Source organism: Myotis brandtii, unplaced genomic scaffold, assembly GCF_000412655.1.
Source record: "Myotis brandtii unplaced genomic scaffold, ASM41265v1 scaffold177, whole genome shotgun sequence".
NCBI classification, from domain to species: domain Eukaryota; kingdom Metazoa; phylum Chordata; class Mammalia; order Chiroptera; family Vespertilionidae; genus Myotis; species Myotis brandtii.
This window is the reverse complement of record NW_005356555.1, coordinates 582,175-596,738: the sequence shown is the minus strand read 5'-3', so window position 1 is coordinate 596,738 and position 14,564 is coordinate 582,175. Positions and strand designations below refer to the sequence as shown.

The window sequence follows — 14,564 nt, the reverse complement described above, 5'->3', positions numbered from 1 at the left end:
CGATTGTTGGGGGGGGGGGAAGGGGTGAGGGGGATGCGGGAAGAGACTGGACAAAAATCATGCACCTATGGATGAGGCAGTGGGTGGGGAGTGAGGGAGGAGGGTGGGGTGGGAACTGGGTGGAGGGGAGTTATGGGGGAAAAAAGAGGAACAAATGTAATAATCTGAACAATAAAGATTTAACTAATAAAAACAACAACAACAAAAAAATAAATAAATGCCATTTAACAAAAAAAAAATAAAAAAAACCAAACTTGTTTGGGGCCAACTTTGGGTGAGGACAGATGTGAAACTGGATTCACTGCATCTGGTGTTAACTGAAATGAAGGTTAACATGCCAAATGTCCTGGTCACTGACTAAAAATAAGATGCAGATTGGAGAACTAATGGGTGTGGCTAGGAGGAAGTGGTGACACTGAAGGAAAGGCCATAAAAACTGGAGGCAGTAATGTTGACAGCCTGTCCCCCAATGGATAAGAAATAGGAAGAGAACAGGGAAGGACACTGAAGAGCAGGGAGGAAGTTTAAAGACCTCCAGTAGCCTCCTCTATTGCACCATCCACTTCTTCCCCACACTCAGCATGACTCCTGCTGATGCTGGTGGGAGGTGCATTTTCAATAACTCCTCAAGTTCATTCAATTGTCCTTTTCTGACAAAGCAGAGAGAATCAATTTTACTGAAGGAAACATTTGGTTCTCACAGACTCAAGAAGAACAGCCTACTTCTCTTAAGACATCTCTATTTTGTTTTCCTTAAAAAAAAAAGTGTATAAATTCCACAAAAGCTACAGTGGGCCTCAAAGGAGCCAATTTAGGGCATTGAGTCTCCTTAGATTCCAGGATTATAGATGGAACAAAGTTTATTAGTAAATCTCGCACCAACTCCAGCTGCCCAACTTTTCCACATAGAGTTTCTTCTCGGTAACCAGAAAAGAGGTGTTGGCTGGAAGTAAAAATATAGGCTGTCCCCAAAAATGTATACACACTTTAATAGCTGATAATTCACTTAATTTTCATTTCTTTTCAGGTTTAGCTGATTTGAAATAAGGGTGAAGCCAGACTAAGCTTTGAACAAAGAAAATTTATCCTAAAGTGCCACTAGACTTTATTTTTATGGGGATACATAAAATAATGTGTATGGAACAAAGCCAGCAACAGTCAATGAATTGAGGACACAAAAATACCAAACAAAATGATTATTGATATTTGTGATTCTATTGCTTTGCAATATCAGCAGTGCCTGGACCAGAATGGCCATCAATTTGAAAACAGTCATTGACAAGAAAATTATTCATTTCTATACACCCTTTTAAACTTTGAAAAATGAACTGTATGTTAATAAACACTGACTTTATAATCATTCAAAGTGTGTAAACATTTTTGGGGGGACACCTTTTATTTGGATATAACAAGGCATTTGATTCAATCTTTTATGATGTTGTTGGGTGATAAATTGAATTTGTAACTGATGTAGAGACTGTAATGGGATACTGTTAACTGCCTTGAAAGTATTGCACTGGCTCATGTAAGCACCCCCCTGTAATAGGGACATCTAGGACAGGAGGCCTACAAGGTGTCTGTTTCCGGGGAATATAAGAATAGAAAAGCCACACTGAGTCTTAAATGCCTTGAAGCAGAAGTGATATCACCTTCATTCACAATTTATTGGTGAGAGGAAGTCACATGACTTGGAAAAGTAGCAGAGTACATGGCATCTTTATTGAGAATTATCTTTGCCACAGTGTGCTTACTGAGTCTCTGTGTGTCATAACACATGAATGGTTAGCTAATATTCCTGATAAGAAAATTAACATTCAAAAATATCTCAACCAGGTAGAAATATATATCTTAACTAACAAAGAGATATTTAGGAGTGTTCAATATAAAGTCCTGTACCTAGGATAAAGTGAAAACGAGCCATTCTAGTACGAGGTGGAAAATTTCTTGCTTGACACATTGCAAGTTCAACACAAAATACAATCTGTTTGCTTAACCACTTGCTCAGAATGAATCATCAGAGCCTGTCAAAGAAATCTGAGGTAATCATAGCAGCATTTAGAATAAAGTAGATAACAATTGCCTTACTCTCTTGGCTCACTAGACCACATCTGCCAGTGGGTTCAGCATCAGGGGCTACATTTACAGAAGATTTCTGAGAAGCTGGAATGAGTCCAAAAGAAGATGAGTGGGAGGGTAAGGGTATTTGAAAGATATGGGCTAAACTCTGGATCTGGAATTAAGACATCCAACTTTAAGTTCTGGATCTGCCATTTCCAGATGACAATGGGCGAAAACTATTCCCTACACAGCTGCATTCACCTTTCTAAACCTCATCTTCCTTCTGGGGAAAGAGGGAGATTTGGATTTGAATTTCTTGAAAGTTTGGCACCTATGACATTATGCTGACAACAGTTGGAGGCATCTACGGATGTGCAGCCTAGAGTAGGAAAGATTGAAATGTCCTTGTTTTTAATTATTTGAAGAATTGTCATGAGCAAAAGAATTAGATTTGCTCTGCATTTCATGTGAGAATAGCTTATGGCCAGAGAGATGAGGAGACAGAGAATATTCTGAATCTCTGGCATTTCTTGATGATGAAAGGGGCTTTCATGTAAGGCAGTGACCATTTGGCAGCAGTTGGGTATAAGTTCTATTCCAGCCCCTGACAACTATAATTGTACTAGGCACAATCATACACATTTGTGTGTGAATTATATTAAAAATTCCATCATGGGAACCTGCATGCACTCTTAATATCTCCAGGCTTGCTCACCTTTAACCATCTACTCTGTATTCATCATTCATCAGCATCCTGGGTATCTTCTTGTTTAGCTCTGTATACTTTATTCTGTCTTCTTGCTCCTGAGATTGGAAAACTTACTTGGTGCTCCCTTTCCAAATTGTGATCTTGGCCCCTCTTTAAGACGTGACTTTCTCTATCTGCCTTTTGGCCCTTCAGACCATAATTTTGGGCAATAATTGGCACAATAAATGATCTTCCCTTGTCAACAAAACAATGTGCAACTAAATTGCCACCCAGTTGGTCCCCATCCTATATAATAAAAAGCCAGACCATAAGCATAACGACCGGAACAACCAGTCCAACAGTCGCTATGAGGTGAGGGGCCTGCGAGGGGAACCCGCTGGCTGGTGGCGGTGGGGTGGGCCAAGGGCCTGTGAAGGGAACTGGCTGGCTGGCTGGCTTGTGGCAGCGGGGTGGGACAAGGGCCTGCAAGGGGAATTGGCTGGCGGCGGCAGCGGTGGCCAGGGACTGGCAAGTGGGTTAAAAATGGCCTGGATCACAGGCTAGGCCTAGGGACCCTAACCTGTTTGGTGGGCCTCTAGTATGACATAAGAGGGATGTGGAACACTGGAGGACTCCCTGTCAGGGCTGCATGGAAGAACCTTAAATTAGGTGGAAGGTTGGACTTGATGATCACTAATGCTCCCTTCTATTCTCAGACTCTAACTTTTTTATTTATATTTGTCCATGTTCACAGGGTAGGCAATACATAGAGAGTTTTTAATGATTCTTTGCCAGTGGTAATGCACTTTGAAGAATGCCACCATTCAGTAAGTCACATACTAGTATATGTGTAAATACTTCTGCTCCTTGATTTTGGCACTGAACTACCTTCAGCAGAGCAAGGGCAGCTATTGGAGCAGTAGTGATGAGCTAATGCTTCTTCATCTACCTTCTCTTGTCTGGTGTCCCACATAACCAAAGGGAGCCTATGAAGTACAGCCAGCTAGAGAGGAAGAGGAGGCAGCATTCATCATGGACCAATCCAATGCCAATGGCTCAGATGATGAAACCATGGCTTTGGGCTCCTTGGCCTTTTGAGTTAACCAGGATGCAATGATCTTTAAAGGCTTGCAGGGAGGAAGACATGTTCACAGTTGAGCTGACTCCAGAATGATTCTATTTCACTGGAAACTAGCAGAAAGCTAGGACCCTGGCAGGCAGTTGTCCTGTATAATGGCTTCGCCCTTCATAATGGTCTTTGGAAAAAACCCCAAATCATATCACTCTACCAATGCTTTCCAACTGTACTTATAATAATATCCAAATTCCACATCATGGATTAAATGGTCTGAATCCTGCCTCTCTCTCTAACCTCATCCCATATACTTATTTTAATATTTATTTCTTGAGGGCAGAAACCTTTTCTTGTATCAGGCTGCATCTGCAACATTGAGAACAGTACTTGGCACATGCTTTAATAACTATTTGTTGAATAAATGAATCCAGACTTGACTTCCAAAGAACTTTACTAAGTTTATATAATGGAACCTCTCATCACTAAATTCTTAAGAATAATCCCTAGTTAGAAATTCCAGCCCATCATACTTTGGGGATGAAAAGCATTAGTTTGATTAATAAGAGGATAGCTGAAGAAGTGAGTGAAGGATAATGTCATGCTTAGTTCAAACTCCTTGGGAGAATTTGGTTGGGAGGATGGGATTACCCTACTTGGATTCTGCTCAGGACACCAGGCATAAGTTATTGGGTAAGAGGACATTAGAAAAATGAATTTGGCAGTTGACAAAATATTTTCTTTATGTGGAAGTAAGTGGCCTTGGATTTAGCTTCTTTTACAGGCTGGTTTTCTCTGGCAGGGGCAAGAGAAGATACTTTGAAGGAGCCAAGATTTTGGAATGACAGCAGCAATACCAGGAAACCTGTGGGTGGTTGTAGTGTCCATTTCTCAGCATCCATTAGCATAGGCATGCGATGGACCAAATCCGCTCTTTGTTTTGCCAGTGTTGGCCTTTTCATTTGGGGAATCATCCATGATTGTAGCTGACTATATTCCAAGGTTCATGAGCTTTGGCACCTGAACCAAATCCTTATGGACAAAAAATGAAATCTTTTTTTCCCTCCTCCATTTAACTGTCTCAAATTGTTAATGAATGAGTCAAATGTTCAATATCTTTTCCACAGAAACTGACTTTGGAAAAGCTAACACAGTTCATCATACCATTTCTCAACTAGTTCACCGTGACATTCTGGGATTTTGAACAGACCGTTTTTTCTGTGTCAAGCCGTCCTAGGTTAGTTCATACCCCTTCGTTTGTTTTTGACAAGATGGATGGAGGACAGAGAGATAACACAGCAGGGTGCAAAGGAGAGAGTGGCTGGATGAAAGGGGTGTGTCTGACATCGGGAGGGCGGGTGTGGGTGGAGCTGAGGGCAAGATGGCAGCGTGTGGGAAGAGGCCTCTTTGTCTGCATAGCCCTGTATTCCAGTCCCTAAAACTGAGAATTTAAACAGTGAAGGCCTGCTTTACATTATTTGTATTCTCTGCTAAGACGGTAATAAATGATCACCTCTACTGCGAATCCAAATAGAGTATATGAGGCCAGTCATGGTGGGATTTGAAGGAAACGCCCCCAAAATACTTCCCCACCAGTCAGGTGCCTCAAGCTCTACTTACATTCTTTATTTTGTGTAAAAGCCTGATCTCTCTCACTCTGGTCACTGTTCTCAGTGGTTAGAGCATCAGCCAGCACACTGAAGAGTCTCGGGTTTGATTCTCGGTCAAGGGCAAATACCTGGGTTGCAGGTTCGGTGCTGGAGGCCATCAATAGATGTATCTCTCACAGCATCTATGTTTCTCTTTTTCTCTCACTCTAAAACTCAATGGAAAAAACATCCTCAGGTGAGGATTAACAAAAAAGCCCCACCTCTCAAAGCCCCTGAGAATGCTGGTGTTGCACCTGGGAGGGGTGGGCAGTGGAGAGAGCTCTGGGGAGGCAGGAACAGCAATAAAAGACACCCTGTTGGGGAGCCAGCCAGGTGAGCCAGCAGAGTGGTGGTAGTGAGCTGCACCATGGCCATGACTTCACTGCTCTTCACTTCTCTTCCTCAAATCTCATGCACGGATGTCTCCAATGGCAATAGGAATGGGAAATGAGCAAGGAAGGGAATTCTGGGAAATGCAGTTTGGTCTTGTCAAGTTGACACTTATCAAGCCACCGTTGTAGGTCATATCCTGTGGCCTTTCCATGACACCACATTGCCCCTCTGCAAATGGCCTTTTAAGTTACTTGTTCAAAATTTAAATCCATAGAAGGCATTCTTCCGAGTTCAACCTAGTTTAAGTTTTAATACCACAGGCCTCCAGCAGAGCTGGCTATGGCTAGGGGGCAGCATGGAGTAGGACTAGGAGGTTAGCATCTTCTAGAGCAGTGGTTCTCAACCTTCTTAATGCCGCGACCCTTTAATACAGTTCCTCATGTTGTGGTGACCCCCAACCATAAAATTATTTTCGTTGCTACTTCTTAACTGTAATTTTGCTACTGTTATGAATCGTATTGTAAATATCTGATATGCAGGATGTATTTTCATTGTTACAAATTGAACATAATTAAAGTATAGTGATTAATCACAAAAACAATATGTAATTATATATGTGTTTTCAGATGGTCTTAGACGACCCCTGTGAAAGGCTCATTTGATCCCCAAAGGGGTCTCGACCCACAGGTTGAGAACTGCTGTTCTAGAGGAAATGTTAAAGTCCAGCTGCAAAGGAAAAGGGTCTCATCCCTGGGGTGTATACAGTAGGGGTCAGGCATTTGGTTTTCATGTACTCCTTTGTTGGGGAGCACAAGAGACTTGGATGGAAAGTTGTAAGGAGGACATTCTGAGAAAAGGGAAGTGGGTGGAAGGGTGCCTGCCCTGTTTCTCAGAATTCTGACTTAGGGGAGACTTAGGGGAGTGTCGAAGGTGGTGCCCCTGATTATTCCTTGACCTTTCTAAACATGCCTGTGCACGTACAGACCCCGAGTGTTTACTGGAATCCTTATGGTTAATCCCTGGATGCTCTTGCCCAGAGGACAATGTAAACACATGTGTCCAACCAAAGATTACTCACCCTACTGATTGTATCTAAAGATAAAAGCTGCAATAAAAGGCTAATGAGGCAGGCAATCGAGGCGGCCTGGCTTCTTCAGTTGGGCAAGTCCCTTAGCCCTCACCCCCACAGTGAAACTCTGTCGGAGTCATCTGTTCATCCCTCGTTCAGGGGGTGCTGGTCAGCCCGGCACTCCTGGATCTCCACCTCCTTCTCGCATAGCAGACACCAGGTATAGTCATGAAGTTTGTGTCCTGCACAAAGAGGTCCGGCCCAGGGGGAGGGATGAGAACGGGCGGCACAGAGCCCTGCTTCTCACCAGCCTCAGAGATGCTTCAGCCTTGAGGAATGAAAGCTGTGCAATTCGGACATCTCTTTTTACGTTCCTGGATCCTCACTAACTCTCCTTTTCTGCATGCTTTTCTCTCCTCTCTGGAACTTCGTCATTCTTTTTTTCTTTTTAAAAGAAGTTTGCAGCATGGAATAATACAAATGATACAAGTTAACGCGTATTATGTACTTGGCACATGCCAGCCAGTGTGCTGAGCACTTTACATGAATTATTTATCCATTAAATAGTTACTTAGGACTGATTCTATATTGGACAGTGTTCCAGGTGTTGGGGATTTAGGATAAAGTAGACAAAAAAATCCCTGCCTTCATGGGACTTACATCCGAAAGGGAGATAAAGAAAATTTTAAAAGTAAAATATATGATGTGGAGATGATGATAAATGTGTTGTAGAAAAATTAACTGAGGAAATGCTAGGATATATGGTGTGAGGAAGAGAGGGCGTAGCTATTTTTTAGCCCGCTGGATGGCAAAGATTTCACTGAAAATGGATCTATATGACAGCTCTGTAAGACGTAACATTGTTATCCTAATTTAACAGATGAAGAAACTGAGGCTTAGAATATAAACACCTTTTCTCAAGAATAGACCTCTTACCTATTCCTATGCTACAATCAGTCTCTCCCAGAACTATTTGCTCTCTCTTCCTAGCTGTAGCGTTCGAAGCAATTGTACACAGTGAAGGAATCGTGACACCCTGGGCTGTGCCAAAGGCGTGAGGAAAAGGAGAGGTGACCTTGCTGTGGCTCCTACAATCCTGATGGTTAGTCGGCCTGCTTACCTGGTCTCCCCCTTAAGCTAGAATGAACCATCCTCATGATTCTAAGCGGGTTTTGTGGCCATAGGACAGACTTAAAAAAAAAAATCTCAATTTAAAAATACAGACTTTTTAGAGCAGTTTTATGTTCCTATGTACAGCTTCCCCCACTATTACATCCCCTTCAACTTCCTGTTTACAGAGTTAACTTCTTTCCTGTCCTCTCCTCCTCATGCATTCAATCTGGGCTGCAGATGCAAATGGCATTGCTCACTGGATGCTGAGTCCCCATGCACACCCGGGGCCTACCGTCCTCCCTCCTACAGATGGTGGACCCAGCGCCTGCAGAGAAGGCCAGAAGGACACGCGGGAAACCCGGGCAGATAGGTGGCCGGGCTGCTGAGCGAGCGCTTGCAGGGTCATAGCTGCTGCAGGGTGAGGCCGTCCCTGCCTGGCAGCCCTGCCAGCTCTAGCAGCCTTGGCCTCCGGGCCAAGGTAGTGCATTCTTTTCGAGGAATTCCTCAGCTCTGGGCTTCCCCTTTTGCTTTTGAGTTTATCATCCTGAGTTGGCGCATCCTGCCCTCCAGGCCTGCCTAAAAACCCCTTCTTTACTGTGGGGCCTTGGATAAATATGTCCGCCTCGGGGCTGAGTCACCCGTTTGTCACCCTCACTGACTGGAGTGCCATTTCAGCTAGAGGGCTTGCCCTGTGGCAAAGAGGAAGCAGCGTCCAGCCAGACTCCCACACCTACAGGCAGAGCCGCTTCTGAGAAGCCGTCTGGGTGGAAATGTGTCATCAGCCAGGCAGGCGGAAGAGAGGCCTTGGCAGGGAGAGGGCGGTGACATCAAGCCCAGTCTTGCCAGATTTGAGGGGAGGTCACCCTTGGACTTGACTTTTGAGGGAAAAGGAAATGAAGTCATTGATGAGCCCCCTCTACTTGTGATTCAGGGGATGAGGTCACACTGGGTTTGCCTTCTTTGGGAGAAGACAGAGCGAGAGCTGGCTGCGGTTCCCTTATTTTGGGCCCGGGAGGAAGGTATACTGTACTAGAATGTGCCCTTCTAAGAGGCCAGGGAGGTTAGGAAGCCCTTCTGCCTCCAAACAGAGGTTTGCCTTCCTCCCTGCAGAGCTTGCTTTTCTCCTGGAAGGTGCTGGAAGGAGCAGCCCCGCCCAGGCCTGCAGCCTGTATGGCTAGTGGCGCTCTTCTGCTCGGGACTCCCAGGACCACACTATGACTTTCAAGTGCCCTCCCTGGTCATTTTTTTCCCTTCATGGGACCTTTGCTTCATAAATAAATAAAAGAAACTAAGATTAAAACATTGTTGTGGGCCTCTAAAAGTAGCATGGGCCTGAGGTCCTCTGTGCTTGATGACTTAATTGGCTCTGAGGCCAGGGCTCTTCTCACCTTCAGAATGACTTTGCCAGGGATGCTTGGCCAGAGCTTGGGCTGTGAGAGCGGCACGGAGCTGCGGCCCGCCTCCCTGCACAGACAGAGGGCACTGTGCAGAAGCAGGGCAGTCCATCAGGCAACAAGCTTGCTTCATAGGACTTATTTCATGCCCTAGCTGGTTTGGCTCAGTGGATAGAGCGTTAGCCTGTGGACTGAAGGGTCCAGGTTCGATTCCAGTCAAGGGCACATGCCCAGGTTTCGGGCTTGATCCCCAGTAGGGGGCATACAGGAGGCAGCTGATCAATGATTCTCTCTCATCATTGATGTTTCTATCTTTCTATCCCTCTCCCTTCCTCTCTGAAATCAATAAAAATATGTTTAAAAAAAATAGGACTTACTTTAGGTGAAGTGCCCTTAGGCTAAGGAATTCATCCAAGAGCAGGTACCAGTCGTTTTCACAGGCAAGGGCAGAGAGAGCACTGTTTGGAAACACAGTGCCATAGGTCATCAACCAGTGTCAAAGAAACAATAGAAGGTGGTAGTACATTATTCACATTCATTCATTCATTCATTCATTCATTCAACAAATATTTATTAAACATCAACTGTGTGCTAAGCACTAGGCCTTGAGGATACAGACAAGTTCCGGCTTTCATGGAACTTACATAAATATTCTACACTGTACATTTGAATTCTCCAGGGAATCTGTTTATAGCCACCGATAGGAAAAGGGGGAGGGAAAAAACAGAATTAAATTTTTGGAAGCCTTGTTACCTATTACCTGCCAGCACTTGACAGGCATTAAGTCATTTGATCCTCCTGACCACCCTAGGAAGCTCCAATTCATTTTCTCTTTGATGGATGAGGAAATGGAGGCTCACAGAGGTTAGGAAACCAGGCCATGATCTCACAGTTCCCAAGTGTGGGAGGGAAAGCACTTCTCACTCATTCCAAAGCCTGCGATCTTTCCACTTACCTACTCTCTCTCACTAGTTATTTATGTTAAACAGATATTTGATTTCCTAATAGTTTTCCCAGACTGTATTTACCATGTAAAGTTAAGTATATCCCCTTTTTGCAAAGTTAAGGGTCAATTATCTCAGAAACATGTTAAGTTCAAAAAGGATCAGAAAAGAGCCCATATTAGAAATGCAGGGAGGACAGGACCTTCTTGGTCCATTTGAGGGGTAGTGTGTAAAAGTGAGGCGATGGGTCCCTGATGTATGGGAAAACCACCACAGTCAGATAGAGAGATGAGGGGTCACCGAAGTTTGGGGGAGACATCTATTTTCCATATAACAGTATCAGTTAAGTTGTGCCCAGACCCCTGGTAAAGAACTCTGGGTGAGGATTAACAGTAACAATGATAATGATGATGATGACGACCATGACGACCACAACGACAACAATGATGATGATGAGGACGACGACGATGAGGACGATGATGACAGCGAAGAAGAAGAAGAAGAAAAAGAAGAAGAAGAAGAAGAAGAAGAAGAAGGGCATTGAGGGGAGATTCAGGAGCAGTCTCCTGCTGTGATGCTAGGATAGGGGAAGTGACTGACAGGAGGAGGAATGAGAATGCCTTGGGAAGTCCAGTGGCCTCCCAGGCAGCTAGAGGAGAGATGCCCTGCGGTAGGCCTCTCACTCCCCAGGGCAATACCAGACAGAGCATGATACAATCCCCCCCACCCCCGCCCCTTATCCATGGGTTCACTTTCTGTGGTTTCAGTTACCTGTCTTCAACTTCAATCTGAAAATATTAAATGCAAAAATTCAAGAAATAAATAATTCATAGGTTTTAAACTGGATGCTGTACTGAGTAGCATGATAAAATCTTGTGCTGTCCTGGCCTGGGATGTAAATCATCCAGTGCACCTACTGTTAGTCACTTAGTAGCCATCTCAGTTATCAGGTCAATTATGAGAGAGAGAGATAGAGAGAGAGAGAGAGGCCACATTCACATTATACTTATTACAGTATATTGTTATAATTTTCTATTTTATTATTAATTGTTAATTTCTTACTGTACCTATTTAAAAATACGTTTTTATTAATTTTAGAGAGAGAGGAAGAGAGAAGGAGAGGGAGAGAGAAAAACATCCATCCCTTGACTCCTTCATGCACCCTGACTGGGTATCGAACTCACAACCTGGGCATGTGCCTGGCCAGGGATTGAACTGGCGACCTTCCTTTCTGTGCATGGGACAACACTCATCCAACTGAGCCACACTGGCCAGAGCTACTGTGCCTAATTTATAAATTAAACTCCATCATAAGATATATGTAAAGGAAAAAACATAGTATATGTAGGGCTTGGTACTACCTGCAGTTTCAGCTGTTCACTGGGGGTCTGGAAGTGTATCTCCCAGAGATAAGGGGGGACTATTGTACTGGGCATTTGACCAGACTGCACAAAGATGTGCCAGACCCTGGGAAGCCAGATCTCTGATGCCGACACGTGTGTCTTTGGATACAGTCACTCTCCCTCCCTCCCTTCATTCATTCCCCCCCCTCCCTTCCTCCATTCTTCACTCCTTCTTCATGGTAAGTAGAGTATATAGAACATACTTTAATCTGTTTTTTTCTTTATTTATTGATCAAGGTATTACATATGTGTCCTTATGTACGTGACCCCTGTACCCAATCTCCACTCAGCAATGTCCGCACACCCCAGCCTGGCAATAGGCTGACCGTGGGGTCTGGTTTGGGGGTGGCCCCTCTTCTGTCAGCATCTAGTTATTGGAGGACAGCAAGTCTTCCAGAGGCTGTGGGAGCTGGAGACGAGCCCTATTCGTTTCTATCTCTCTCTCTCCCTTCCTTTCTGAAATAAATAAAAATATATATATTAAAAAAAAGAAATAGGAAGACTGCCCTAGCCAGTTTGGCTCAGTGGACAGAGCATCAGCCTGTGGACTGGAGGGTCCCAGGTTTGATCCCGGTCAAGGGCACTTACCTGGATTGCAGGCTTGAACCCCGGTCCTGGTCGGGGCATGGGTGGGAGGTAACCAATCGATGTGTCTCTCTCACATTGATATTTCTCTCCCCCCTTTATCCACCCAGGGATGCCTCCCGTCTTCTTCCTCACTGACCCCTCAGGGGGCTGGACACTGAAGCTCCCCCGCCCATGGCTGTCTACACACCCCCCCATCCACCACTCGACCCCAGACCCCGAGCGGAAGCTCCAGAAGGAGCTGCTGCTTCCTGCTCTCTGTTCAGCTGGGCCTCCCCAGCAGTGGCCCAACCTCAGGTTGCACCATGGGGGACATGTTTGCACACAACTCCTTGATGACAAGGGACAGGTCTTTGCGTCTGCAGGTTTGCGGACCTGCCCAGACCCCTCACACATGCTTTCATCCTCCCACCTCCTGTGGGGGCCTCCCTGTCTCTCCAGGCCCAACTAGTGCCCCCTGCTGTGCGTCATGCACTAGGCAGAGCCCCCCTCACCCGCGGTCATGCTCTCTGCCTTTCTGCTTAGGTGGTCAAGGTCCCCACCAGCCAGGAACTGCCTAGGGAGACTGCTGCCCAAGATGCTCCTTGCCCTGTACCTCTGGCATAGCTGGAATCGTCCGGGTCACCACTGTCTGAGTCAGAGGATACTGCAGGCTCTGGGCGCAGTGGGGGAAGGATGCTGTCCCCCTCCAAAACGGCCTCCTTCAACAGCAGCGAGTCAAACTTGACTGTGTAGTAGCCGCTGTCCATATCAGTGATCCGTGCTGGGTACCAGAGACCATCTGGTTGCTTGGCCAGACATGCAGAACCAGCCTGCAGGGAGCTCAGGTCCGGGTCCTGGAAGGGGCGCAGCTCATCCACAGAGACCACCTGCCCGTGGGAGAACCTGCAATTGTCCAGGAAGCGGCACTTGCCCTCCAGGAAGAAGGGACAGGGCTTCAGGGACTTGTGGGTGGGGTACAGGTAGAGGACCCGCACACCCGCGGAGCCGTCCTCTGCCTCTTCCGTGCCCACGATCATGGCGTTGTGATACTCCAGGGTGCCCCAGGAACTGTGGTAGGGGGCGTTCACCTTCGTCCCACTCAGCTCTCCCTCATCCTCCGTGTCCTCCCCTTCATCCTCCTCCAGTCCAGGCTGGCTGGGTCCTGGTCCAGCCCCTCTTTCAGGTACAGTGTCCAGTTCTGCCCTGGGGGCTACTGGCGCCTCCACTGCTTCAGCAACAGCCTTCTGGAAAGCCAGGTACTCGGCGTCGTCCTGCTCTGGGCGCTCTCCGTCCAGGGTGGCCAGCAGCTTGCTCTTCTGGACAGACACCAGGCTGGCTTCGGTGAGCTGGATCAGCTCCTTCAGGTCTCCCTGGAGCTGGCGCAGGTCGGCCAGCTCGGCGGGATCCAGGCCGGCACCCAGGGCCAGCTCCACCTGCTGCAGCTGGGCGCCGTAGGTCCGGAGCGCGGTCTGGAGGCTCTCCTCGTCCATCATGCGGGGGAAGGCTGGTTTCCCGGTCGGCAGGCCGGGTCCTGGGTCCTCACGGGGGTGGTGGAAGCAGAGCTTCTTTACTTCTTGTCAGCAGCTCGGTCACCCTTTTTGTTCCTGAAGCTCCCCCAATTCTACCCTGGCTCCTGCAACAGTCCCCTGAGGGTGAGGATCCACTTCCTTCCTTTGAGTGTAGAGATGTTGCTAATTGTTGGGGTCCAACCCCAGCAGGTACAGGGGTTCCCAAAGGTGTGGACGGAGTCGGCGAAGACTGAAAGACACAGAGGCAGCATTCAGTTGATCATCATAGCCAGGTTCTCTCTCCAGGTTCTCCAGGCAAGTTCTGTAGCCATGTTCTCTCGATAGGTTCTCCAGCCAGGTTCTGTCTTTATTTCTCCTGTTACATCTGTATTTATACCAGTTGATTTTAATCCTATCCATTCTATTCCAAAGGTTAGGGTGTTTCTTATCTCCATTCCAGGGAGTAAAGATTATGTAGTTTAAGCATGTTTGTTCATAGTTAAAGTGATTAACTATCCGCCTGGTACTTAGTTAAGGGGTTTTACTGATAAAAATCCCCACCTGGGGAAACAACCTTTCTCAGAGAGGTGACCTTGGTTAAAACACATAGCGCTTAAGAAGGGGAGCAAACATATTAAGAACAGTATGCCATATACGCCAGGTCCCTTGAAACATAAACTGTGCAGATGTTTCTTCCCTGTAGTGACTGTGTCAAGCAGCAAGGATGGACCAGCACTTAATTCAGTCACTTCCTTGAAATTTCCAA

The 14,564-nt window shown here is 46.2% G+C and overlaps 1 protein-coding gene across 2 annotated transcripts; it reads right to left on the bottom strand.

The window, feature by feature from the left end:
* Positions 1-12,437: 12,437 nt before the first annotated feature.
* On the bottom strand, positions 12,438-13,850 carry LOC102249303 (zinc finger CCCH-type with G patch domain-containing protein). 2 transcript variants are annotated; one of them, XM_014537347.1, is made up of 2 exons: positions 13,194-13,850; positions 12,938-13,059 (listed from the first exon to the last, which is right to left on the bottom strand). In XM_014537347.1, exons 1-2 carry the CDS (start codon positions 13,781-13,783, stop codon positions 13,026-13,028), a joined length of 624 nt encoding a protein of 207 aa, XP_014392833.1. In that variant the 5' UTR covers positions 13,784-13,850; the 3' UTR covers positions 12,938-13,025. The 2 variants fall into 2 exon arrangements, with proteins under 2 accessions (XP_005863421.1, XP_014392833.1); XM_005863359.2 differs by having other exon boundaries at positions 12,438-13,850.
* Between the last annotated feature and the right edge of the window lie 714 nt (positions 13,851-14,564).